The sequence below is a fragment of the Agelaius tricolor genome, unplaced genomic scaffold, assembly GCF_023055355.1.
Source record: "Agelaius tricolor isolate 1412-34295 unplaced genomic scaffold, bAgeTri1.0.p SCAF_57, whole genome shotgun sequence".
Lineage (NCBI taxonomy): Eukaryota > Metazoa > Chordata > Aves > Passeriformes > Icteridae > Agelaius > Agelaius tricolor.
Genome location: NW_027269317.1, coordinates 704,816 through 732,720, shown reverse-complemented (window position 1 = coordinate 732,720; position 27,905 = coordinate 704,816). Strand labels below are relative to the sequence as shown.

At 50.0% G+C, this 27,905-nt stretch overlaps 2 protein-coding genes and 1 pseudogene across 11 annotated transcripts in view; 2 read left to right on the top strand and 1 right to left on the bottom strand.

Moving 5' to 3' along the window:
* The window catches only part of LOC139604910 (class I histocompatibility antigen, F10 alpha chain-like), a 60,350-nt gene that overhangs the window by 6,040 nt on the left and 26,405 nt on the right, over positions 1-27,905 (top strand). For 3 of the 9 annotated variants that reach the window (XM_071456230.1, XM_071456228.1, XM_071456225.1), the window contains 7 exons: positions 104-367; positions 656-931; positions 1,242-1,514; positions 1,600-1,704; positions 1,803-1,838; positions 1,958-1,990; positions 2,468-2,700. The exons of 2 other annotated variants lie outside the window; for them this stretch is intronic. In XM_071456230.1, the coding sequence (XP_071312331.1) occupies positions 104-367; positions 656-931; positions 1,242-1,514; positions 1,600-1,704; positions 1,803-1,838; positions 1,958-1,990; positions 2,468-2,481 (1,001 nt within the window). In that variant the 3' untranslated portion in view covers positions 2,482-2,700. Of the gene's footprint in view, positions 1-103; positions 368-655; positions 932-1,241; positions 1,515-1,599; positions 1,923-1,957; positions 1,991-2,467; positions 2,701-27,905 lie in introns of those variants that run through there. 4 more of the 9 variants (XM_071456227.1, XM_071456220.1, XM_071456226.1 and 1 more) reach the window with 3 other exon arrangements.
* LOC139604947 (flotillin-1-like) lies at positions 6,507-14,977 on the top strand. Of its 2 annotated transcripts, XM_071456290.1 has the most exons (8): positions 6,507-7,025; positions 7,680-7,755; positions 7,843-7,929; positions 9,375-9,522; positions 10,612-10,731; positions 11,253-11,348; positions 11,916-12,068; positions 14,494-14,977. In XM_071456290.1, exons 1-8 carry the CDS (start codon positions 6,983-6,985, stop codon positions 14,800-14,802), a joined length of 1,032 nt encoding a protein of 343 aa, XP_071312391.1. In that variant the 5' UTR covers positions 6,507-6,982; the 3' UTR covers positions 14,803-14,977. The 2 variants fall into 2 exon arrangements, 1 of the variants encoding a protein (XP_071312391.1); XR_011684174.1 differs by lacking the exons at positions 7,843-7,929; positions 11,916-12,068; positions 14,494-14,977 and adding an exon at positions 11,753-11,909 and having other exon boundaries at positions 6,508-7,025; positions 9,379-9,522; positions 11,253-11,720.
* LOC139604889 (uncharacterized) lies at positions 21,527-23,554 on the bottom strand (annotated as a pseudogene).

Below are 27,905 nucleotides of genomic sequence, written 5' to 3'. Positions count from 1 at the left end.
TTTCCTTGGCCCCAGGATCCCCAAACCCCTTCCCAGCTCTCCCAGTTCCCCTTTCATTGATCCATGATCCCCTCAACCCCCCCAAATCTCCGTGTCCCCCCAGTTCTCCACTCCCTGCGTTACCTGTTCGTGGCGGTGTCAGAGCCCAGCCCGGGGATCCCCCAGTACATGATCGTTGGGTACCTGGATGGGATCCCCTTCGTGCGCTACGACAGTGAGCGGGGCCGGGTGGAGCCGCTGACACAGTGGATAAAGGATGGAGTCAAGCCAGAATATTGGGAGAGGGAGACCCAGATCAGTGTGAGGTACCAGCACATCGATGCCAGGAACCTGGAGACACTGCGGGAGCGATACAACCAGAGCGGGGGTGAGTGGGGGGAGCTGTGGGGCTGGGATGGGATCAGTGGGGACAGGTTGGGATCCATGGGGTTGAGTTGTAGATCCATGGGGCTGGGATGGGATCTGTGGGGTTGGGATTGGATCCACGGAGCTGGGATGTGGACCATGGGGTTGGGATGTGGATCCATGGGGCTCCAAGGGGCTGGGATGAGGCTCTGTGGGTCTCCATCAGACTCTGGGGCTCCACAGGGCTGGAATGGGGCTCTGTGGGGCTGGGACACAATTCCATGGGTCTCTGTGGGTACAATCCCCCCAGGTCTCCACACAAGGTTGAGAGTTTATGGCTGTGACCTCCTGTCCGATGGGAGCATCCGTGGATCCCACCAGAATGGCTACGATGGACGGGATTTCATCTCCTTTGACCTGGGATCCGGGAGATGGGTGGCGGCCGACAGCGCTGCTGAGATCACCAGGAGGCGCTGGGAAGAGGATGGGACCGTGGCTGAGGCACGGACGAATTACCTGAAAAACATCTGCCCAGAATGGCTCCGGAAATACGTTGGCTACGGGCAGAAGGAGCTGGAGCGCAAAGGTGGGAGCAGAATTCCTGTGGGGATTTGGGATTTGGGAATGGAGGACTTGGGAACACAATAATTCCTGTGGGAATTCCATGGGTAGATCTCACCCCCATGCCATTCCTATGAAATTCCATGATCAGATTTCACTCCCATCCCATTCCCATGGAATTTCATGGGCAGATCTTGCCCCCATCCCATTCCCATGGAATTCTGTGGTCAGATCTCCCCTCCATCCCACTCCAGTGGGAATTCCATGGTCAGATCTCACCCTAGTCCCATTCCCATGGAATTCCATGGATGTCCATTACCATTATTCCATTCCAGTGCCCCCTGATGTCCACGTGTCCGGAAGAGAGGAACACAGGATGCTGATCCTGTCCTGCCACGCGTATGGATTCTACCCCAACACCATCGCAGTCAGCTGGATGAAGGGGGGTGAAACCTTGGATCAGGAGACGGAGTGGGGCGGGATCGTTCCCAACAGCGACGGCACCTTCCACACCTGGGCCAGGATCGAGGCGCTGCCGGAGGAGCGGGAGCAGTACCGGTGCAGGGTGGAGCATCCCGGAATGCCAGAGCCCGGGATCTTCGCTTGGGGTGAGGCTGGGAATGTGGGGATTGGGAATTTGGAATTCCTAAATGGGGATTCCCCTTCCCCTCCTCACTATCCCATGTTTCCCAGAGCCGACATCTGGCGGGAATCTCACCGTGGTGGTCGCTGTGTCTGTCATCGCTGCCATCCTCATCCTCATCTTCATCGGATTCATTGTGTGGAAGCTCCAATCCGGTAACACACGGGATGGGGGTCGGGAAGGGACACGGATCCACCCAGCACCGTTCTGGGAATCCTGTGACACCGATGCTGATTCCACTTTGTTTCCACAGGGAGGAGGGACAGGAATGGATACAACCCAGCAGCCGGTGAGTTCCAATGGCGGATCCAGCTCTGGATCCCCTCTGTGTGGATCCCAGGATGGATCCTGGGGTTAATCCCAGCGTGTGATCCATGCTGGAATCTCATGGATCTTCTCTTTCTGCAGGAAAAGATGCGGGAACCAATGGCTTGAGCACAGGTATGGAGCAGGATCAGGGTGGGATTCCAGAGAGGGATCAGGGCAGGATGAATGGAATGGGATCAAGGAGGGATTCTGGATCAGAGCAGGGTCCAGAGTCAGATCAGGGGGAATTGTAGAGTGGGATTTGGGCTGGATTGTGGAGCAGGATCAGGAGGGATGGAATGGAGCAGGATCAGGTTGGGATTCCAGAGAAGGACTGGGGCAGTATGGATGGGGCGGAATGGGGTGGGATGGATGGATGGATGGATGGATGGATGGATGGATGGATGGATGGATGGATGGATGGAGCAGGGCTGGGGCAGAATGGATGGAGTGGGATCAGGTGGGATGGATGGAGCAGGATTGCAGCAGGATTGGGGTGGGATCACGTGGGATTCTGGAGCAGCTCCTGCTCTCCATGGGCTCCAGCCAGGTCCATCCTGTGGAATGGGGACAGGGACAGGGTGACACCATGACCCTCTCTCATCCTGGCAGGAATCACTGCCTGAGCGATCCATGGAGCTGGATCCAGCCCCCTCCCTCTTCCTGGGAAAGCTGAGAGCTGCCAGCAGAGCTCATCCCACTGCTCCCACCCACCCCATGGCTCTTGCTAACAGATCCATTTCCCATTTTCCAATGTTTTAAAGGCAACCACAAATATTCACAATGCTTCACTTCTGGTGTGAAATTATCCTGCTTGGGGCAATAAATCCGGGTTCCCTCCTCCAGTGTTTGGCAGTTCCTCTCTGGGAGCCAGGAATGGGAATGGCATCACTGGGACAGAGATGGAGACACTGGGAGCAGGGATGGGGACACCAGGAACTGGGATAGGGGCAGCAGGAGCAGGATGGGGACACCAGGACTGGGATGAGAACACCAGGTGCAGGATGGGGACACCAGGAGCAGGATGGGGACACCAGGAGCAGGATGGGGACTTGCCAGCCATGCTCCATCCCCCGGGATTCATTTCCCACTCCATGTCCCATGTCTGAGGTGTCCCCAGGAGGGTTTGGCCACGTTGGGCTCCTGGAGGGGCAGTGAGATGGGGGGAGGGGTCAGGCCAGGCCTCATTGTCCCCAGTGGTCCTTGAGTGTCCCAAAATCAGGGCTCAGGATCTCGGAGAGGTTCCCTGGCCATGACCATGGCCATGACACAAGCACGAGATGGCCATGAGATGAGAATAACCATGAGTGACACAACCCTGAGATGACCATGGGATGACCATGACTGTGAGCATGACACAACCACAACCCTGACCATGAGATGATTTGGACCAAGAGATGATCATTGATTGGCCATGGCACAACTGTGGCCTTGAGATGACCATGTGTCATGGTTTGACACTGGCACAATGCCAGTGCCCCCATGAGGATGCCCTCTCCCTGGTAGCTGCTGTGAGATGTGACCAGGAATAAGCAAAGCAGGCTCCTACTTAGGAAAGAAAAGAAAACAGAACTTTATTAACTACTCTACAACTACAAATAAAAAGGAACACACACACAAGGAAAATGAAAACCTTACAAATGCATTTCCTCCTCCCCCCACCAAATTTCCAACACAATGCATCTATTCCTCAAATCACCAACTCTTAGTCCAGAACCACCCTTCAAACAATCAATCCTCAGTTCATCAAGAGGAGAGGAGTCCTTCTTGTACCATGGGCTTCCCCTGGAAACACAGCTGAAGCCTCGTGTGTTTCCGCGTCACTCGTGGCACCGCCCGGAGTACATCTGCCATCGTGACCTCTTCCTTTCATGTCCAGTGCTCTCACCACTGAACACGGAGCAGAGCTGCTTCTGGGGTTGTCTTTTAAGGATGCTCTGTCCCGATCCAAAAAAGGCACAGTCTCTCCTTTGGGACACCTGTCCCCACAATCTCTCCTTTGGGACACCTGTCCCCCCCATATTTTTTCACCCCCTGGGGCCGAGGGGCACCAACACTGAACCCTCTTGGTTCTGTGGCCATTGCCTCCCCCTAGATGCAGTCTCTGTGTCACAAGGAACATGGTTCTGTCCATGGCTGTACAAAAAGAGTCCAGCAAAAGCCACTCCATCATCTCTTCCCACTAGGATTCTTCTCTACTCTTCCACTATTTCTCACTCGCCCAGACCTCTCTCACACTTGCACATTTCCTTCCTCATCTTCCATTCTATCTTCTAGGAGAGGTCAATGATCTGTAAAGTTCTCATTCTCCGAAAAGGGGTTAAAAGCTCCTACAAGCGGCTTGGCTGCACCCCCCCCTTCTTCTCCGTCCCAGCCGTGCTGCCGGCACAGGCCCATGTTTATCCATGTTTATCCAGTTTCAAGGTTACAGTCCCAGGCAGCGGCTCTCTCTCTCTCTCTCTCTCTCTCTCTCTCTCTGTGTCTCTCAGGGGGGGCTGCCCGATGGCTCCCGGTGTCTCTCTCTCTCTCTTCCACCCTTCCACCCCCGGGCTCAGGCCTACCTCTCCCGGCCACATGGCTTTTCCCCTCCCCCTGCCCAGCCAGCAGCTGGGCCAGGGGAGAGACCCGAACTCTTTCCCACGGAAACCCAAAAAAAGGACCCTCCCAGGGGAGAGCTCTGCTTTTAACCCCGTGTTCTCAGAGGCGGATCCATGTCCTAATGGCCAGGTTAAATGCCAATATTAAAGCCTGAATATCCATTGGCCAAAAACACAGCATCCCCAAAAACACATTTCCTGTCAAACCACCACACCATGAAGTGACAATGACATGATCATGAGATGACCATTACAGTGAGATGACCCTGAGCATGAGATGATGGTGATCAGGAAATGACCATGACCATGTGAAGGCCATGAGATGACTGTGACCATGAAATGATCACCACCATATGGCCCAACCACAGCTGAGAGATGGCCATGATAAGATTGTGGCAAATGAGTTGAATGTGAGATGATCATAAAATGACCATGACAATGCAATGACCATGACCGTGACCATGACACAACCAGGACCATGGGATGACCATTACAATGAGATGACCATTACAATGAGATGACCATGAGCAGGAAATGATTGTGACCAAGAGATGACCATGAGATGAGATCAAAACACACCATGGCCATGTGTGATCATGGTCATGACATGACCGTGAGATGACCATTACAGTGAGATAACCATGAGAATACGGTGATGGTCATCAGGAAATGGTCATCAGGAAATGACCATCACCATGAGATGGCCATGAGATATCCGTGACCATGACACAACCATGATCATAAGATGACCACTACAGTGAGATACAACTGTGACCATGAGATCACCGTGACCATGAGATTATAGTGACCAAGACATGACCACAATGCAACCATGGCCATGTGGCGATCAAGGCCATGAGATCACCTTGACTGTGACCATATTACAACCACAACCATGAAATGATCAAGATCATGACAAGATTCAAGAGCTGACCAAGAGATAACCATGACCATGACACAACCACAGTTGTAAGATGACCATGATGTGATTGTGGCCATGAGTTGACCATGAGGTAACAATGAGATGACCATGACATGGCCGTGAGATGACGATGACATGACTGTGAGCATGTGATAACTGTGACCAAAGACCATGAAATGACCACAACACATTATGGCCATGTGGTGATCAAGGCCATGAGACAATTGTGAGATGACCACAATCATGACATGATTATGCCCATGAGATGATCGTTACAATGAGATGACCATGACCATGGAATACCCATGACTGTGACACAACCATTGCTTTGATGATGTGATTGTGACCATGAGATGACCATGAAATGACCATGAGATGATCATGACTAAATTATGGCCATGGGGTGATCAAGACCATGAGATGACCTTCACCATGCAATGACCATGACACAACCATGACCTTGAGATGACCATTACAGTGAGATGACAGTGAGCATGAGATGACGGTGATCAGGAGATGACCAAGAGCATGAGATGTTTGAGATTAGGAGATGAACACAATATAACCATGGCTATGAAATTATTGTGGCCACAGGTGACCACAACCATGAGATAATGGTGATAAAAAGATGATTATGAACACGAGATGACCATGACCATTAGATGACCATGACCATAACCATGATATTAATTTGACAGAACTATGACCATGACTGTGACCATGACTATGAGATGATGGTAATCAGGAATGATATGAGCATTATGGTGAGTTGATTATGAGCATGAGATGATGATGATCAAGAATTGACCATAACCATCATGGTGACACCATGACTGTGATGGGGACACGACTACAACTGTGACATGACCATGAGCATGAGATATTGAGACCAAGAGATGACCATGAGATGACCATGACTATGACCATGACACAACCATGGCCATAAGGTGACAAAGAAATGTCCATGACTATGACCATGACATAACAATGACTCTGAGATGACCATGGCCGTGGGGAATTGTGACCAAGAAATGACCACAACATGACCATGACCATAACATGATCCTGACCATGAGATGACCATGAGCATGAGATGATTGTGATCAAATGACCATCACCATGACCATGAGCATGAGATGATTCTGACCATGACACACAATTGCGGCCGTGAGATGACCATGATACAATTATGGCCATGAGCTGACCATGAGCTGACCACGACCCGGCCATGGTCTGGAGCTCCCCAGACCCCGTCACTGCCCTCACCTCCAGGCTCATCCTTCACTTAAATTGTTCATTTCCCATGGAAAATACGGAAATCTGAGCAGGGCGCAGCCAATGGAGCGCCGGGAAATCAGGGACGTCACAGGTTGCCAGGCAGAACAGATTTCCCCTACCCGCCCTTGGCGCGGCAGCCAATGGGAAACCGCGTGTTTGGTGACGTCACCGCGCTAATGCGGAAGTGGCGAGCGCGGGGGCTGCCGGGATCGGGGCGGCGGTCGCGGATCGCGATTGATCCCGAGTGGCTCCGATCGATCACGACTGATCCCCATCGATCCCCATCGATCCCCATCGGCTCCCATCGATCCGCGGCCCTTCCCCGCCGCGATGTTCTTCACCTGCGGCCCCAACGAGGCCATGGTGGTGTCGGGTGAGTTCGGGGGGCCCGGGGGCTCCTGGTGACCCTCAGAATTCCTGGGAACCCCGAAATCCCCTCAGAATTTCCCGGGAACCCCGAAATCCCCTCAGAATTTCCCGGGAACCCCCAGAATTCCCCCCAAAAACCCTTCCAGGACCCCCGCCCGCGCCCTTCAATCTCCTGGGAACCCCCGGAATTCCCCAAAAACTCCTGGGAACCCCCAGAATCTCTCCCCTCAAAATCTCCTGGGAACCCCCAAACCCCCCCAAAACCCTCCAAGAAACGCCCAGAATTATCCCCAAAACTCCTGGGAACCACGCCCCCCCGACCCCCAAACTCACCCTGGGACTCATTGGACCGGACCCGTCCTAAACCCCCAAACCCCTCCTGGGACCCCCCAAACCCCTCCCCGAGGGTCCCCCCCATCCATTCTGCCCCACTCCGGGACTCCTGGAGACTCCCCCCAAATTTTCCCCCAGATTTTCCCCCCATATTCCCCCCTTCAAAACCCCTGAGGTCCCCCCTGACCACCCCAGCCCCCTCCAAGCCCCTCCTGGGACCCCCCAAAACCCGTTCCGGGGATTCCTGAGGGTGTCCCCGTGTCCCCCCGAGGTTTTGGGGTCCCCTCGGGGTTTAGGGTCCCCCCCAGCACTCGGTACCCCCCAGGTTTCTGCCGCAGCCCCCCGGTGATGGTGGCCGGGGGCCGGGTGTTGGTGATCCCCTGCCTGCAGCAGATCCAGCGGTGAGGAGGGGCCCGGGAGGGTTTTTTGGGGTTCGGGGTAGGGGGGGGTTCCCCAGAGATTTGGGGTGATCTCCCCGGCCTCCCCAGGATCTCCCTGAACACGCTGACACTGCCCGTGCGCAGTGAGAAGGTTTACACCCGCCACGGGGTGCCGATCTCCGTCACCGGCATCGCACAGCTACCCCTGGAATGACCCAAAACACCCCAAAAATACCCCAAAAATACCCTCATGGACCCCAGAAAATCCCCCATCAGAACTGCCAAAAATCCCCAAAAATCCTCCAAGATCCCTTCCTGGACCCCCAAAACAGCACAACCCCCCCCGCCCCCCAAAAATCCCAACCCCCACCCCCCCCCAGAAAACGCTCCAGAAATCCCCCCAGAATTGCTTTTTGTGCCCCCAAAAATCCCCTCCTTGGGCCCCAAAAATCCCCCCTCAGAATCCCCCAAAAGTCCCTTCCTTGACCCCCAAACCCCCCTAAAAAATCTCCCATCAAAACCCCAAAAATCCCCTCCTGGACACCCCAAAATCCCCCCTCGGAATCCCCAAAAATACACTCATGATCCCCCAAAATCCTTCCCGGGATCCCCAAAATGCCCCTCGGTACCTGCAACCCTCCCCAGACCCCAACAGCCCACTGGGACCCCAACAACCCCATTCAGAGCCCCCAAAAATCCACTCAGAACCCCCAAATATCCCACGCGGGTACCCCCAAAACCCCTCGGGACCCCCAAACCGACACTTTGAAACCCCGAAATATCCTTAAAACCTCCCAAAAATCCTCCGGGACCCCCAGTTACCCCCCAGGACCCCCCAAACCCCCCCCAGGGCTCCCCTGCCCGAACCAGCCGGGGTGGCATGGCCCTTTTAAGTGAGGTTGTTGTGGGGCCCACCTAAGGGTATTCTTAAAGCGGCAATGGTAGCGGCTAGCGCAAAACAAATCAGGGGGAGGAAGGAGCCCTTTAAAGGGGCCTTGGAGTGGTGGGGCCCACCGGAAACACTTGCAGGAGTTAAAAAGGCTCCCAGAAAGGGCATTTAGGGGTGAGGAATCCCTTGAAAGGAGCTCGAAGTTTTGGGGATCCCCAAACCCCTGGGATTAGAGGGGGAATCCTCCTTAAAAGAGGCTTGGAGTGGTGGGGACCCAAAAATTCCTTAAGAGGAGGAAAAACCCTTTAAAAATCCTTTCAAAAAACCTTAAAAAACATTTAAACTCCCTTTAAAGCCTTTATCAAAACCGTAAAAAATAAAAAAGGTTTGTGATGGGGCAGCCTTCCTAAACCCTTCTAAAAGGGGCCAAGGTCCAATCCTTAAAGTGGTTCTGGGTGGTGGGGACACCAAAATCCCACTGGAGGGTCTTGACTTCCCTTAAAAGGAGTTTTTGGTGGTGGGGACCCCTTTAAGAGGGGTAAGACCTCCCCAGAAATGGGCTGGGATTGGTGTGGACCCCTAAATCCTCTCCAAGTGGATTATACTCTACAAAGGGCGCTACCCTGGTGGTCCCCACCCTATCGATCAAACTTAAAAAGGCAATGCCACACCTACTCCTGAAAGGGGCCATGCCAATTTTGGGGGGTCCCAGGGGTGGCTGGGGGGGTCCCCAGGTGATCCCAGCTCCCCGACAGGTGAAGATCCAGGGGCAGAACAAGGAGATGCTGGCAGCTGCCTGCCAGATGTTCCTGGGCAAGTCGGAGAGCGAGATCGGCCAGATCGCCCTGGAGACGCTGGAGGGCCACCAGCGCGCCATCATGGCCCACATGACTGTGGAGGTGGGGCTGGGGGAAGCCACGCCCCTCCCTGGAGAGACACACCCATTTGGGATCCAACCAATGCCCCCCATTTGGGATGGGACATGGCCCCTTTAAGAAATCCCAGATCTCAGAAGCCACGCCCCCACTGTGCCAACCTGGATTGACTCACCCCCTCAGGGGGAAGTTGCCATCTCCCCGTGGGCTGGGATGTGGCTCTTTAAGAGACTTCCCCCCATTTAACCCATAAGCTCCACCCCTTGAAAGCCCCCACCCCTGGAGGAGGCCACACCCCCTGTAAAGCCACACCCACAATATGTCACCCTTTTGCTAAAGCCCTGCCCACCAGCACAAGACCCTCCTTCCCTCTAAAGCCATGCCCACTCCTGCCTCACCCCCACCCTAAGCCCCGCCTCCCTTCTTGACCCTGCCCAGTATAAGCCCCACCCTGTCTCAAAGCCACACCCACCAGACTCCACCCCATGACTCCAGCCATGCCCCTGCATCAAATCATGTCCCTGCCTTAATCGTGTCCCCACCCCTCAATTTAGGTCACGCCCACTTTGCTCAAGCCACATCCCACCTTAAACCTGATCTCTTTCTGCTTAAGCCACACCCGTAGAACCAAACCACGCCCCTGAGATCAAAGCCACACCCCCAGGATAGCACCTCACCTACCTGGCATCACCCATTGTCTCAAGCCATGCCCCCTGGATAAACCACGCCCACCATCCCTGTGCCTTTTCTCTGCTAAGCCCCACCCCAATAAGCCTGGCCCAATTTAAACTCCACCCCCTTGTCCCCCCACCCTTGCTAAGCCCAGGCCCACTAAGCTTCACCCCCGCCCTGCAATGTCCCACCCTATTTGAGCCCCACCCTGCTAAGCCCCACCTACTTGATCCCCACCCCTCTAAGCTCCACCCCTTTGAGCCCCGCTCTGTTGAGCCCTGCTCTGTTGAGCCCTGCCTAATTTGAACCCCACCCTACTAAGCCTTGCCCCTTTTAGCACTGAGCCCTGCCCAACTTAAACCCCACTCTTGGGCCCTGTCCAGCCAAGCCCCACCCCCATTTGAGCCCCGCCCTGCTAAGCCCCACCCCGGCCCCGCCCAGGAGATCTACAAGGACCGGCAGAAGTTCTCGGATCAGGTTTTCCGCGTAGCCTCCTCTGACCTGGTGAACATGGGCATCTCCGTGGTCAGCTACACCCTCAAGGACGTGCACGATGAGCAGGTGATGCACCTGGGCATGGCTGGGGACAGCTGGGGACACATCTGGGGACACCTTGGATACACCTGGGAGCAGCTGGGGAAAGCTGGGACACACCCAAGGGGGCAGCTGGAGATACCTGGGCACACCTGGGACACACTTGGAGATGCCCAAGGACAAGATGGGGACACCTGGGATACACCTGGGCACAGCTGGGACAGCTGGGGGAGGCTAATACACACCTGGGATACATCTGGAGGGATGGGGTGACACAGGTGTGACACAGGTGTGACAGGGAGGTGACAGGGGTGTGACATAGGTGATAGGGAGGTGACAGAGGTGTGACACAGGTGTGACAGAGAGGTGGCACAGGTGTGACAGGTGTGTCTCCATGCAGGGTTACCTGCACTCCCTTGAGAAGGGCTACACAGCGCAGGTGCAGGGGTGACACAGATGGGGACTCAGGTGTGACAGGGAAGAGACACAGGTGTGACACAGGTGTGACAGGGAGGTGGCACAGGTGTGACAGGTGTGTCCCCGTGCAGGATTACCTGCGCTCCCTCGGGAAGGGCCGCACGGCGCAGGTGCAGCGCGACGCCTGCGTGGGAGAGGCCGAGGCCAAACGCGACGCCGGGATCCGCGTGAGTGACTCCGGGGACATTGGGGACATTGGGGACACATCTGGAGACACACCTGGGGGCAGCTGGGTCACCTTCCTGTCAGTCACCCCCCACTATTCCCAGTGCCCTCCAGCGCTCTCCCTGTGGGTCCCAGTTCATCCCAGTGCTCCCAGTATCCCTGACAGCCCCAGTACCCCGTTCCCCAGTGCCCTCCCAGTGCCGTTCATTTCCCATTCCAGTCTGTCCCAGTCCCTCCCAGTGTCCCCAGTACCCCATTCCCCAAACTGCCCCAGTACCCCCAGTACTCTCCCATTACCCCACTAATCCCACTCCAGCACCTCCCAGTTCCTTTCCAGCTCCTCCCAGTACCCTCAGTACCCCAGTCCCTCCCAAGTGCTCCCAGTGCCTTTCTAGTCCCGTTCCAGTTCCTCCCAGTCTCTCCCAGTCCCCCCAGTACCCCCATTCCCCAACTGCCCCAACACCCCCCGTACACCCAGTGCTCCCAGCACCCCATTCCTCAGTCCTTCCCAGTCCCTCCCAGTCCTTCCCAGTCCTTCCCAGTCCCTCCCAGTGCCGCTGTCCCCACAGGAGGCGCGGGCACGGCAGGAGCAGGTGTCGGCGCAGCTGCTGAGCGAGGAGGCCACGGCGCGAGCCCAGCGCGACTTCCAGGTGGCCCAGGCTGAGTGTGATGGAGCCGTCAGCGCCCGCAGGGCCACGGCTGAGCTGGCCTTCCAGCTGCAGGTGAGGCCACAGCTGGACAGGGAACACAGCTGGGACAGGGAGCAAACACACCTGGGACAGGTAACACCTGGGAGTGTCACAGGGCCATGGCCTATCTGGTGTTTCAGTTACAGGCAACTCACACATCTGGGGATAGGTAGCAAACACACCTGGGGGGGCTGGAATGGGGCCTGGGAGCTCACCTGGAGCACCTGGAACCTTCCAGAACACCTGGAACCTCCAAATGCTGGGGTTTTCTCCCAAATTTGGGTCTCTTGGGTCACCTGAGGACGCCCCCAGGCTGCCTGAGCTCCCCCTAGAGATACCTGGCCCCCCCTGCCTGGTGTCATCACATTCCCTGTGATCCATGTTGGGAACACTCCTGGCTGCTTCTCCTTTTGGTTTGGCCTTAATTTTCCTCTGCTTCACCTTCATCCTTTAAAAATACCCCAAACTGGGTTAAATGAAGGAAATTGATTGAATATATCTGCAGTTCCACAATTTCTCAGTTGTTTTAGAGGGAATTTAGGATTTAGGGGGTCATTCTGTGTGGAGTGCTGCTGTTGCTAAGAGGCAGGAATTTGATCTCACCCTTCTTGTGTTGCTAAGAACTCCTCCCCTGACCCAAACCCCAACTTCACCCTTTGGGATACCCTATAAAAACTCCATGGCCCTGCCTTTGCCCTGTCTTTGGGGGGTAAGAAATGGATTCCCCAAAGGATCAGCCCTTTTCTCACTGGATTCCAAAGGATCAGCCTCATTCTCTACTGGATTCCCAGAGGATTCTGACTCTGTCACATTTTTTTTTGTTTGTACTAATGCGTTTGAATTTTTAATTTTTCCTAATAAAGAACTGTTATTTCTACTCCCATATTTTTGCCTGAGAGCCCCTTAATTTCAAACTTAATTATAATTTTTATAGTTGTTTATTCTTAATAATAATAATAATAATAATAATAATAATAATAATAATAATAATAATAATGCCCACTCATGCCTATTATTATTTTAATAATAATAATAATAATAATAATAATAATAATAATAATAATAATAATTTTTTTCAAAGGGAGGGAGATTACATTTTCCATTTCAGTGGAGGCTCCTGAAATGAGGAGACACCCCCAAGGACGGGCCATGTGAAATAGTTCCTGAAATATGTAAATGAGTTTATGGATATGCATGAGGGTCTATGAATATGCAACAGGCTGATGGAATTAAAACCAGATTAATATAAGGGGTGTCCCTGAAAATAACTGGGGGGTCTTGGTGGACATAACAACCTTTGCTCGATGGTCCTTGTCTCCCATGACATCAGCCTGTTGCATATTCATAGACCCTCATGCATATCCATAAACTACTTTTCATATTCCAGGAACAAAATTGGCTTCATCCTGTTTGGGGGTCCCACCCCCCTCCCAGCTCAGTTTTGGGATCCCCTACCCCTCCCAGCTTAATTTGGATGTCCCATTCCCCTCCCAGCTCAATTTTGGGGTCCCACCCCCTCTTTTCCCCACTCTCCCTCCCCTTTCCGATCCTTCCCCCAGTCCCCTCCCCCGTGTTTGTTTTTGGGGGCTCCAGGCCCCTTCTGCTCCGTTTTGGGGTCCCGACCCCGTTTTGCATTAATTTGGGGTCTCCAGCCCATCCCCAGGGTCACCTTCCCCCCCTCCCCAAATTGCGCTCCTGGCAACTGATGAGTCATCAGCGAGACACGCTCTGATTGGCTGGAAATTACCCCGTGCGGTCTGTGAGTACAGCAGTGAGAGGCCTTGACTGATCTTGGCAACTGATGAGTCAGAGTCGCGCCGGGCGCTGATTGGCTGAAAATCGCTGAGCAGGGCCTGTGCTCTGAGTTTCTGCCCAGCAAGTGGATTGTCATCAGTACCGCGCGTTCTGATTAGTCGGGATCTGCTTTGGGGTGGGGACGGGAGGAACTGGGGTTACTTGGGGTTTCTTTGGGATTATTTAGTGATTGTTTGGGGTTTATTTCGGGTTGTTTATGGATTATGTGGGGTTTATCTTCGGTTTTACTTCGTTCATTTCTGTTTATTTGGGGTTATTTGGGTTTGTTTGGGCTTATTTGGGTTTATTTGGAATTATTTGAGGTTCTTTGGGTTTATCTTGGTGTATATGGCATTTTTTTAGGTGTAATTAAAATAATTTAGGGTTTTATGGGTTTAATTTAGGGGTTTTTTTGGTTTTTTGTGGTTATTTGGATTTATTCAGGGTTTTCTGGGGGACTTTTGGGTATTGTTTGGGTTTTTTTGGGGTTATTTGGTGTTTATTTCGAGTGTTTTGGGGTTATTTGGGTTATTTGGGGTCATGTGGAGTCAAAAATTCCGGGAATGTTTCTCCTGCAAAAATATGGGAATTTTTCCTTAAAAATCTGAGAGTTTTTCTCCAAAAAACTGGGAATGTTCCCTTAATAATCCCGGACTTTTCCCAGCCAATAGTGGCGCGCCCCGCCCCAAACCATCCAATCACCGCGGGTCTCCCCTCAGGAAGAGCGGCCTCCCCGTGCGCCGATCCAACCAATCACCGCAGGTCTCCCCTCAGCTACTGCCGCCTCTCTGGAGCCGAACCAACCAATCACCGCGCGGCTCCCCTCAGCAAAGCCCGCCTCCCAGCCCCTCTCCTGTCAATCACCGTGCCCTCTACGAAACCAACCAATTACCGGGCGTCTCCCCTCACCCAATTCCGCCCTCCCCGCGCCGCTCCAGCCAATCAGAGCCGAGCCCGAAGCGGCGCCCCCTGACCCCGGGGCCGGGCATGGAGCGGGCGCCCCCTCCCCCGCGCCGCCCCCCGGGACCCCCTCAGGGACGCCCGGGAGCCGCCCCGGGCTCGGGCGGGTCCTGCGGGAGGCGCTGGAGAGAGTGGGGGAGGCGCTGGGAGAGGACAGGGGGCTCCGGGAGCTGCTGAGGAGGCGCAGGAACAGGTGAGGGGTCCTGGAGGGGTCGTGAGGGGAATTTGGGGAGGGGTCTTGAGGATGTTTGGGGGGGATTTGGGGAGGGTCTGGGGGGAACTTGAGGGGGTTTTAACGGGATCTGGGGGTGCTGGGGGGGCTTTGGGGGGGAATTTGGGGAGGGGTCCTCGGGGGGTGTCACGATCCGTCCTAACAGACGGGTTTCGTGATGGTTCGTGGATTTGATCTCAGGGTGCAAAAAGAACCGACACGGTACAAGGGGGTTTGCAATGATAATCGAAACAAATGCACCTTTATTGAATGACCACAGCAAAATGTGATAGAAGGATTAAGGGAGAGAAAAAGACAGAGGAAGAGAGACACAAAAAGAGAGAGAGAGAAAGAGGGGGATAGAGCTACCAAACGTAGAGACGAAGTCCTTTGGTCCAGTCCAGTCGAGGATCCGCCTGTTACGTCGGGGAGATCTCCAAGTCTCTGGCTAACTCAGAGGTTTTTATTATGATAACTCTATTGGAAATTGCTGGGGAGGGGGAAACAGATACAATAAGGAATAGATGTAACAGGTAGTCCATGTTCTCAGCAGTAAACGAGAGCCATTGTCTTCTTGGTCCAGCGGTCACAACCTGCAGGCAAACATCTCGCTTTGGTCAGCTTGCCTCCCCCACACACTTGCCCCGGGCTGGGGGTTTCAGTCCCAGTCCTTGGAAGGAGCAGAGGGGCCTTTTCACATGGGGGTTTCATGTCTCAGTCCTTGATGGAGAGGCTCCTTACATCTCAGTCTGTCTGTCACGGTGGTTGTAAAACAGGTGAGGGTCTTCTGTGGGGGGCCCACCCAGAACTCAGGAGAAGTCCAGCCAGGCCGAGAGGTGGGACAGCTCCCAAGGCTGTTGTTGCACAAAGGGCACGGTGCTTCCTTCTTCTTCTCATTGGGCTCAGTGTAGCACACAGCAAACAACACCTGTGCAAACAATGGCTTGGCAACGCTCTCAGGTCTCAGGCACATGACTTTCTCCTTTGGAGCCAGAGATTTAAGACAGGGGGGGTCTTCTCTTCAGTGGTCCCCAATAACGATCGTGAGGCAGATGAGGGAAATTCGGACAGACTCTCACATGACCCCGTGACTCACGGTTGTCTTGAGGGATCTTCATCAGCAGAACTCTGGAGTGTCGCTGATGGGTCTACAGAACTCGCCGTACATTGGTAGTATAACCCGGAAAAATAGGGACAACAGAAAGAGAGGAAAAGAGAGAGAGAGAAGGAAAAGAAAGGATAGGAAAAGGAGGGGAAAAAGGGAAACCATAAACAAACATAATTAATATTGATAATCATAGCAATTTTCACAAATGGTTGATTAATTAAACAATATTACTTTTATAACAATTTTCAAATGGTTAAAACAAGTCACAAATAATCAAAAGCAAAAGCAATAAACAAATCATAATATAAGCATTAACTTTAAAAAATGATTTTCTAAAAAAATTCACTAAAAATGGAAAGTAATTCCCACAAAATCATAAATGGAAATTAGGATTATTCCAAAACACATATGCTTATTCATAATTGCCTTGTGTCAATGTCTTGGGGATGTTCACAGTGCACAGGACATCAGCCAAGTTGTGTGCATGAACTATAGACGTCAATCTTGTCAGCTGTTTCATGCTCCAATTCATAACAAATGGGACTGCTGATAAAATAAAACCAAGCAGAATTGGTATCAAAAGGATAACAATGGGATGACACAGACTGCTCAGGACACCCGTGGCAGTAGGAGACCACCTAAAAGAGTATCCCACCCCCTGTGCTCGGCATCTTTCTCCACTCTTTCCATGACACGGGGTATCTGTCTCACATTGTGATGAACAGTCACCAGGGCTTTCTGTGCGTTTTTCTCAATCTTCTCAAGGATTTCAACTAAGTCTCAATGGAGCAGCAGTTGTCTTACCAAAGTGAGATCCATCCCAATAGGAGTAGGCATCAGTTTGTGAATCAGTGTGTAGTTGGATTGCAATGGGTAGTGAGAGGTAACTGGAGCTTCATAAGAGAAATCACATCCTGTAATCTTGGTAAAGTTACAAGCACAAAAATTTGAATGATTTTTGGTATCTACTACAACATTCTCTACGAATACAAAATGACAAGCAGGTCTGAAGCATGCACATCCATTGCCTATATATATAAGGACTGTTTCAGAAGTCTCATTAGGATGAATTTCAAAATGACAGATATTTTGCTCTGTGTCTAAACAAATGTCTTGAGCTATGACTGCATTGCTTTCACAGATGAGCCCTTGTTGTTCCCAGACAAGACAAGATTCTAAATTAACAGTTTGCCATTTCTCACCAATTTGACGGGCCCATTCCCAATGCTCATAAGGATAGAGAACAGCTCCATCATGATTCAGCCCTAATGCAATCATAGGAAATATCAAATGCACTGAGGCATTACGTATGGTTAACACAAAAGCCATGGCTATGTTTGTAATGGGATTGGAAGTTAAATTCACTAAGTTCCACCAGGATTGAAATTCTCTTTCAAAATCAGTGGCACTGTCCCAAATTATTTTCCAAATTTCAGTAGGAAAAGTGCCTTCTTCACCTTCTCTTATCATTGAGGCAGCAACTGACTGCATCCACAGTTGTGCCTGGATACAGCTGAGAGCCAAAGAAATGTTGTTTTGTGTAGCACCAAGTGCATCAATTACCAATTTGTGGTCATTTACATTTACCTTTTCCCAATTTGGCAAAATGTTTGATAGCAGCCACTGGTGTGTTCCTAAAACCAATGACTGTAGTGGTTGCTGTAATTTGGTCAAATCTCTAGTTGTCGCAGCCAATTCTATTCATTAATACTTCTGAATCAATACTCTTTAGAATTCCCAATCCTGTTCCCACAACACCGGTTATGTCTCTTAGCGTCCGTCTTTTAAAAGAGTTCCGCTTTTGCAACCAGGTCATCCAACCCTCAAAGGGAGTTTGCAAAAAAGGCGAACAGGCCGGCTGAATTTCTGAGACATTACTTTGCATCAGCAATTTGACTTGTTTAAGAGAACCATGCTGGATTGAACAGTATTTGTTGTTGTCCTGTTTTCCTAATTATATCTGGTCCATTTTCAAAAATTCTTGGGCTAAGCATAAGCGGTGGTTGGGCTGGAGTGGTGGTGGTGTAAATTGTAACCAGTTGGGCTATAGCATTTACTATAAACTTAAAATGTAGGCCCTACAGGCCTACATTTTTTGGACCAAAGACAAACCACTTCTATGGTTTGTGCCAATGTAAAATTGTGCCAACAATCCTGTAAGCTTGGGTGCGTACAAACCTTTTCATGCTTATTTGTTTGATCTGTCAAAACACCGATTGAGGTTGCGTTACTATGGGTAGTTCTGTTAATCATTCAGCATCCCATACTAATTTTTTTCCCCACTATCCCTTGAAGCTGCCAGGTTTTTTGGTTTTCCCATTCCTCCCTAGTGTATATCTGATTTTCATGCATAATGACAGTTGATAGGTTTAAATCCCTCACGTTTCCGATGGATCTGGAAAAATGAACAAAAGCCTGGGACCAAGGCCATTCAGTATCAAGTTGACTAAGGGTACTCTCAGTCCTTTCTACCTACTGGGGTGTGACTACTGTACTCAATGTGGACTTTGTTATAGCATTTATCTTAAGTTTGTAAACCAGGCCTTTTAAAATTAATGGATTTGTCAAGTTATTTTGCCAACGGCGTGTCACATGAGTTGGTTTGGCTAAAGTAAAATTATGCCAGCAATCAGTTGATTAATTTCTACAATCCTTTGTAATTGCATTGTTGGTTCTGGGGCCTAAATTGTAGTTACCAACGTACTCCTGCCAGCAGCACAGAGTGAGGGGAATTTGTTTGGTACACTCCCACTTTGTCGTAGGACACAGTTCTGTTGTAGGGATGTGCAAATAGTTTTTTCCATCTGGTTCTAAAAAATTTCCAGCACCTGCAATGGAGGTGGCTTTCTCATAGAGAGATCCTTCCACTTTTCTGCACGCTACCACAATCGACTCACCAATTGTTCCAGTTAGGGCTCTAGTCCAGTCCTTCTGATCCCATCCCCACTCACTTGGGCGATATATCTCAGAGTCATGCAGCACTATAGGCTCTAGGTTCAGGTGGTGATCCTTGGGATATGGTCCTAGAACATTAGTGTGATGGATGGTAGCTTCAGACCACGACCACTCAGCAGGATTCTGTCCACGGAATTGTGGTAGGATGCAGAAAAGTATCACCAGTGTTATCATGGTTCAGATGATCCTCATGTCCCTCAGGGTTCTTCTGTAAAAGTAAACACAACAGAATCCTGCCACTAAGGGACAGAAAAAGTTAGAATGATGGAATTATCCAGTGTGTATTTATCCGATGCTCTCTCCCTAGAGCATCAGAGGCTACCCATGCATGTTTATTCAGAGGGGTTTTTAGCACTAGTGGTAGTTCTCCTACAGTAGGGAAGTCCACCAGAACAGGTTGTCCAGGGTAATATGCTGGAATCTTGAAATCATCTGGTCTCCCTAGAGAGGCAATTATGCTTGGAGCTATGGGGCAAAAGGCAGTGATTTTGGGACACCCATTTACCCCCCCCCATCTGTCATTCACACTTTTCACAGCTTCCCATAACCGAACATCCCAATTTCCCTCCTCTGGTTTCAAAAGTCATTCCAAAAGACCATTGGTCCTTTCCACGATCCCGTTAGCTTGAGGGTAGTAAGGGGTGTGAAAAGTCCATTTAATTCCTTCATTTTTTGCCTAATCCTGTACAATTCTAGCAGTGAAGTGGGACCCATTATCAGATTGAATTTCCTGTGGTTTTGGGAAAATTCCAAACCATCCCTGCAATGCTTTTACAGTATTATCTCCTGTAGGTCTTTTAAAAGCATTGGCCTGGACCATCCCAGATACAATTTCTACTCCTACTAGCACAAAGTGTTTTACTCCTGACTTCTTAAAGGGTCCAATATAGTCTACCTGCCACGCGTCCCATAAGCCTTTACCCTTTCTGAAATGCAGAGGGTCATCTTCCAAAGGATGTCTCTCCAGTCTCCAGTCTGCGATTGCTCACAGGCTGATGCGCATGTTTTACACCTTTCCTTGGTGACAGGCCAATGCTGGGCCAGAGCTTCCTTGTACAAATCTTTCACACCTGTGTGCTGTCTTTTTACATGCAGCCATTCTAATAGTTGATCCCAGTCCTCTGTAATTTGTTCCTTTTCAGGGGACTTAGTCTTGCTAAATCATCAGCTTTATTGTTCCACTCTCCTGCTGGATTTCCATCTGTCTGATGAAAGGCTGCCCACCCTAACAAAGTTCCCTTGGCTTGTGATGTTCAAAATTTCTTGCCACTTTTCCTTTTGCCATACTGGAATTCTGTTAACTTCCCAATCATTTTGCTGCCAAAAAGGAAGCCACTCAGTACATCCTTTATACACAGCATAGGAGTCCGTGTAGATGCAGACAGGAGAGGTATTCTGTACCTCATGTTGGAAAGCACTCCAAACAGCTCTCAGCTCCCCAACCTGGGCACTGCCTTCTCCCTCGGTAATGATTCGTTCACCAGAGGAAATGTGGAGGGCTGCTGCCCTGTATCTCCACACCTTCCCCTCCTGTTTAGCAGAGGCAACAGGGAACCAAGAATTTGCTGATCGTTTGGTGGAGAAAGGAGGGGATACTTTAATTACAGAGGCAGGTTTGTCATGGCTGCTGCCCAAATCCTCAGTTTCTTGGATCGCTAAATTTTTTACAGCTCCTTCTGTTATTGAGAAAATGTTACAGTAATGTTCAATCTGAGCATACCAGTTTGCAGCTGAGGCCCTTTGGGCCACCCTGTCGGCGGGGGTGGGGGGGGGGGTCCCAGTAGTGACTGTCTTAATAACTTTGAAAGGGCCTCTCAATGCAATTGGTTGTTGTCGTGCAATTTTTTCCACTTCTATGAGAGCTAAGCTAACCACAAACAATCCTTTTTCCCAGGTAGTGTATCTTTTCTCAGCATCTTTGAAACCACAGGAATAGAAACCAACAGGCCTTGTTGGACCCTCAGGACCCTGCTGCCGTAGCTGTACTGACAGCCCTGAGGAGGCAAATCCCCATTCCAGCTGAAAGGGATCTGTGGGATGGACAGGGTCCAGTGCTTGGTGAGCTGTTGCTTCAAAAATCAGCAATTGCAATGCTTCCTCCTGAGAAGGAGTCCAATCCCATTTCACCCCATTTGCTCAGCAAGTCATAAAGGGGCCTGGCAATTATTGAAAGATCTGGAATGTGTTTTCTCCAGAACACTAATAATCCTAGAGCTTGCAGGGGATCTTTCCTGGATTCAGGCATTTTGATCTGATCTAAAGAGGTTAGGATATCAGGTGGAATACATGTCATACCTCCTTTCCAGCAAATTCCCAAAAACTTCACTTCCTGAGAAGACTTCTGAATTTTCTCTGGGGGCATCTGCAAATCAAGACTTTCTAAGTGAGAGATTATTTTCTGCTGATGTTTCCCTACTACCTCTATTTCACACCCCCCCCCCCCCCACCCCAGAATGTCATCAATGTATTGATAAACAGCTACAGGATCAGGTTTGGGTGTTTTTTCTAATTCCTGGGCTAAAGTAGGGTGGGCCAAAGTGGGGGAGTGTTTGTAGCCTTGGGGAAGCCTAGTGAAAGTGTATTGCTGTCCTTCCCATGTGAAGGCAAAACAGTCCATATCTTCTGGCTGTATGGGTATCATAAAAAACATGTCTTTGACATCTATAGTTGCCATGATTGAGTGAGCTTTTTCTTGAATTGATGTCATTAATTCAGCCAAATTTGGGACCGCTGCTGTAAGAGGGTCTGTGTTGGCATTAAGCCTGCAGAAGTCTACTGTCAGCCTCCACTTCTCATTGGGTTTCCAAACTGGCCACACTGGCAAGTTGAAAACAGAATGGGTATTGACTATTACTCCTTGGTCTCACAAGTCCTGTATAACCAGTTGATGCCCTCTTTGGCACCAGAAGGTAGAGGGTATTGTTTTACATGAGTAATTTTGCTAGACAGTGAGGAGGATGCAGCTTGGAGCAGTCTAATGTTAAGACGTGGCACGCCAAATGACCACAGGAATCCCTCAGAATCTTCCCACTGCCTCCCAGCAATAACATCCATCCCTAATAAATTGTTTGGAATATCCCCAATTTTGACAACTAATTGATTCTCCTCTCCATGGAGCGTGAGTTTTACTAAGGCCACATTCATAGATTCTGTAGTTCCTAGGGCATTTAAAGCACATCATTGTTTCTTTGTTGGAACAATTCTACACTTCTGGGCGTCCTTTTTGTTAGTGCAGAGATTTGTGCCCCAGTGTCAATCAGAAAGGTTACAAGTGCCTGTTTGAGGCCTGTGATAGCTGTGATCAATATATCTCCTGATTTATGTTTAGTGAGCATTCTCAGATACATCCATGCTCCAGCCCTTTGCTCACCTATAAGGGATGGAGAGCCTAGTTTCTCTGGTTCTGTGTTTGCTTTGGCTCACATCCTAAATTCTGAGGGAGAGGCTGGGAGAGGGTTTCTTTTGGCTCACTGGCTGGATTCTGAGAAGGGAGGGGTGCACTGGGTTGAACTGAAAAATTCGGTTTCTGATAGTGCCAATTAGTTATTATTTTCTGTAATTTATCAAGGGGCAAACCATCCATCACCTCTCTGGGGACCCCCCTTTTAACTTCCAACAAGCACCAATGGTGGTGGTTAGAGATCTGTTTTCCCTTCCCTAAATTTTCACCGTGAGGAGCCCTGACAAACCAAACACCGTTTGTTTTTTCTGATTTCTCCTCCAGGGTTTTTACAGGTCCATCTCATCTACTGTAATTAATCAAATCTACTGCAACCTCACTCCATGTCCAAACTTTATGGCTACTGGCAGGTGAATCAGATTGAGAAGCTGGGGGCTGTGAGGGGATGGAGTATGGAGTGAAACCAGGATCAGTAGATCCAGTTTGGTCAGTGGGGTTACCAAGGAATCTATCTAGTCTCTCTATGGGACCCAAGGCCATTATGGTTTTCTGTAAAATAATTGCTGTAGGTTTAGGAAGCCATCAAATTAAAGGAGTCATAATTTCAGGCTTTACAGGTAATTGCACTGGTGACTGAAAACCAGGAATCAGCCTTTTTCATGAATCATTTGCAGGCAGGTGGCTTTGTGGGCGCCTTCCAAAAGCTGGTCGGGGGCACTGACTATAGCTAAAGGGTCTCCCCTTTCCAAAGGATTAATTCCCCTGGCCCAGAAAGGCACACATTGTGTCAGGGACCACGTGTCACGCTTATCTCCTGTTGTTAAGAAAACTCCATGTCCCCAGTACCCACTGGCCACTTGTTCAGTAAATTTAATTTGATCTCCACCAGTGAGGGACACTTGGAAGACATATTCTGTCTCCGATTCTTGTGGGAGGCGCCCAAATTCTTTCTTCAGCTCAGCCAATTTGGTAGTGCTGAATGGTATTTGTTTAGTTGTGATATGTGGTTCAAAATCTTCATCATTAATATAATTATATTCTGTTTTAAACAGGGGTCTCAAATGAGGGCAGCAGTTTTCTCCACAGTTTTTTTACTGCTTCTAGTTCCTTATGGGGATAAATCTGTTTAATGTGAGGAGTTTCTTTTCCTCTGCCTGTGTTGAGGAATCAGCATTCAGTGAATTCTTAACATGTTCCTCTCTAAGGGCAGCTCATAACAGATGGATCTCATTTCTTTCTTCATTTAATTTTTTTTGCCAAATTTCAACTAGGCTTTGAAGGGTGTGGGAACTCAGCACATCGTTCCCGATGTCCAGAGATGCCAGGAGAACCCTTGGGGGTCTCGGAAATCCTGGAATGTTGCCAAGAGTGTTTGGTGGCTTGATTTTGATCCATCCACAGAAGTGACAAGAGTTTGAGGACATGAGAGTCACTTTAGAGTGAAGGGTGTAAAAGAGACACATTTAGAGGGTGAAATATAAACTTTAAGGTTTTTGGTACAGGGGGGTTATGGAGACAAGATGGAGGGATCAGGGCGTGTCTCGTCCTTCTTTCTTCTTGTCCTCCATCTCCTGTGGTGATGTTGGCACTTGGGGATTGGTTTATGGTGAAAGTGCACTTGCCAACATGGGTGAAAAGTATTGGAAAATAAAGGTAAATATCATGTATGTAGATTTTAGTATAAAAAGACATGACCGCCCCGTGGGTGGTCAGAGTGCCCTTGGCTGCCTTGCAGATCAGACCTCTGTTGGGCAGACAGAAAATTCTGTAGATAAGAAACAATAAACAATCTGAAGACTGAAAAGCTGAAGAGTCCAGACTCGTCCTTTGAAGTGCGTGCCACCCAAGAACCACCCTACCTGTGTCTGGGCAGAGACAGACAGCCGAACCCGACAGAAGGGAGTCCATTATAGCTTTTTCCTCACTTCTTCACTTTAAGAGAGTTTTTATAGCTGCTGTGAGACAAGCTCCCAAAACTGAGCAGAGAATAGTTTTATTTTTGCCCAGTTTGACTTTTGTTTCATGTTGTAAGGAACATACTCTATCAATAACATTTTCCAAATTAAATCAGTTACTTTGTGCCCGTTCTTCTCCTCCGGGAGAAGGTTTGGCATTGCGTTTGGCTAGCAGAGCATAAAATTCAGCTTTAACTTTTGTGCTGAGGTTTTCCGTCATTTTGTGAAGGGACCAAAACCATGACAGGGAGGTGTAGACTTAAGGTACACAATCACACAGCATCTGCTGTGTTTCCCTTGCTTCCCTGGGTGGGTGAAGAGACTAAATGTGCCTGGGAGGTTCTACTCAGTTACTTCAAGTAGTCCCTTCACTTCCCAGACAGTCCAGATTCACACATACACAAAAACAGTTTCCCTTTTTGCACTAAGAGATCTTTTGTAAAATTCTGAAGGCAGAGCCCTCAATTGAGTATGGGGGTGCTTTTCACCTAGGCATGTGCAGTTTGTGGGAAATTTGAGTCACTCCCTTTCCTTTTTAGACAACCGCTCACCCCTTTCAGGGTATCGGGCTCGGTGTGGCTGGAGTGAAACATCCTTCCCCTGTTACAGACTACACACAACCCTGCAAACCCCTCTGTCTGTCAGAATCCTGTCCATGATGGCAATTTAATGTCACGATCCACTCATACAAGTGGGGTTGTGATGGTTCATTAACTGATCTCAGAGTGCAAAAACAACAGAGAGGGGATTTCAGTATTAATCAAAACAAATGCACCTTTTATTGAGTGCCCACAGCAGAAGCAATAGAAGGATTAGAAAGGAGATAAAGGATAGAGGGAGAGAGAAGAAGACAGGGGTGGGAATAGCTACCAATGGAGAGACAAAATCCTCGTGGTCCAGCCAATAGATCCATCTTGTCACGCTGGGGAGAATCTCAAATTCTTTGCATAACTCAGGGGTCTTTTATAGTCATCCACCAAGGGGAGAACAGATAAAAGACAATGGAGAATAAGTCTATTGAAAATGAGTAAGACAGTCCATGTTCCAAAACAGGACAAATCAATCTCAGCGGTGAGCGAGACCCATTGTTTTCAGGATTGGTGTCTATGAGAAACCAGTCTTGGTGCAGCAAACACACCTGCAGGCAACACTTGGCAAACATCCCACTTCAGTCAGGCCCGCGCCCCTGTGTTAGAATTTTAAGGGTCTCAGTCTCAGTCCTTGGGAGGGGGCTTCTCTTACAGTGCTTGTGAGGCATATGAGGGATCTTCTATGGGGGGATCACCAGAGTTACCCCAGAAAGTTCCTCTGGCCAAGAGGTGGGGAAATTCATGGGCCATTGTGATGAGCAGGGATGGTGAAGCAGGTGTAAGTGTACAGAGCAAGCCGCTCCCTGTCAGCCCCTGCTCGAAGCAGTTGTAACATGGGGGCACAGCAAGCACAGCTGCAAACAATCACTTGGCGAGCATCCACCCCAACCAGGCCAGAACTCCAGCCAGGGTCCTCAGGGTCTTCCTCTCTGTCCTTGTGACGGTCGTGAGGCAAATGAGGGAAACTTCAGACCATCTCTTACAGCAGTTTACTTTATCTCTTCCTCAACAATCCCCCCTCTGGGAGATATCTTCTGTTATTGTGCCATTGAGTGTCACTGCATGACTGATGAAAAATTCATCATCCCATTGTGAGATGCTCCGGCCAGAGGGAGGAGCCAAGCACTCCTACCTGGATATAATTTGACATTGGGAAGAAGAGAGACAGCCTTTTCCCACTGGATTCCCAGAGGAGCAGCTTTCTTTTCCACTGCATTCCCAGGGGAAGTCCAGGCCCATCTACGCCACCACTGGAGCTTCAGAGGAAAACTCCACCCTTCTACAGGATCACTGCTTCAACAGAACCCCACCTGTCACTGCAGGAGCACTGCAGCCACCATTTAATAGGACTGCTACCAGCACTGTGACCCACAGGGTGTCAGGTCATATTCTGACTCTGCCAGTGGGGTTTTTTTGTTTGTACTATTGCATTTGTATTTTTAATTTTCCTCGTAAAGAACTGTTATTCTTATTCCCATATCTTTGCTCGAGAGCTTTTTAATTTCAAAATTATAATAATTCAGAGGGAGAGGGTTTACATTTTCCATTTCACAGGAAGCTCCTGCCTTCCTTAGCAGACACCTGTCTTCAAACCAAGACAGAATGCCATCCATATAATGTAGGATAATGGCATCTGGGAGAGTCCTTTGGATGGGAGATAGGACAAGGGCCATGTACCACTGGCATATATAGGGGAGTTTTTCTCACTTTGGGGGAGGACTCACCGGTGGTACTGCTTCAGAGGTGCCTGTCTGTTCAGGGAGGGGATGGAAAAGGTGAATATGGGAGCATCTTGAGGATGGAGGGGGATGTTGAAAAAGCAGTCTTTGATATCAACGACCACCAGTCTCGAGTCACAAGGAAGCAAGGACGGAGAAGGAAGGCTGCAAGGGACCCATGTCCTCAATGACCTCGTTAATTTTACAAAGGTCATGGAGGAGTGTCCACACTGTCCTTGCCAGGTTTTTTGAGAACAAAGACAGGGGAGTTCCAAGGGCTGTTGGAAGGTACAATGTGGCCCTTGGAGAGCTGCCCCTCCACTAGAAGCTCGAGGGTATGTAATTTCTCTGTTGAGAGGGGCCACTGATCCACCCACGGTGGGGTGTCAGTCTTCCAGGTGATGGTGGGGTGGTGCACTCTGCAGTGGCCCCAAATAGAAATCCCGGGACAGAGGTGGAATATCAAGTCAAGCTCCCCACTGGGACAACAGGTCCCTGGCCCACAGGGTGGTGAGTGCCCTGACTACAAATGGCCTGATGGTGGCAGTTTGGCCCTCCAGTCCCTCTGTTGTGATAATACGCTCGCTCCTCATGGAGATGGCAGCTCCTCCAATCACTGAGGTGACTCCAGTGACAGGAGTCAGCTCCGGGTTCAGGGGCCATTGAGGTTGTGTAATGATAGTAACGTTGGCCCCTGTGTCCACCATCCCTTGTAGGTGGATGTCATTACCTTTATTCAACTGACTGCACTTTATAAGGGGCTTGTCTTGGCCCATGATTTCAACCCAGAATGCCATTGGGTGCTCTGGGATATTGTCTATGCTTAATGGCAATAAAAAGGCTTGGGCGATCACAGTCTCTCTGTGCAGGAAGTGTGGTGGTTTTGTGCAGCAGAAAGTGACTGTGATTTCGTCACTTGGCCCAACAGTTTGCACTTCCACTATAATATGTATTTCATTTGGTCCATGAATACATTACCTATTACCAGCACATCCCTCAGGCCCTCTAGGGGTCCATATTTTCTGGTGGGAATACGATAGAAAGCAGAGTCATCAAATTGTATAGATAAAGCACTCACCAGTTGGTGTCACGTCCTGACCTGAACTTGCTGGAAAGCCTTGGTCACTCTGGTCTGTTGTTCGGAGTATGAAGAGCTCCGCGGGAATTTCCCACGTATTG

What these genes read in the sequence shown, in the direction of transcription:
- LOC139604947 (XM_071456290.1), top strand. Translation starts at nt 6,983, where the DNA reads ATGTTCTTCACCTGCGGCCCCAACGAGGCCATGGTGGTGTCGG. An exon ending in AACGCGACGCCGGGATCCGC is followed by an intron (nt 11,349 to 11,915) that starts GTGAGTGACTCC and finishes CTGTCCCCACAG; the next exon opens with GAGGCGCGGGCACGGCAGGA. An exon ending in AGCTGGCCTTCCAGCTGCAG is followed by an intron (nt 12,069 to 14,493) that starts GTGAGGCCACAG and finishes GACTTTTCCCAG; the next exon opens with CCAATAGTGGCGCGCCCCGC.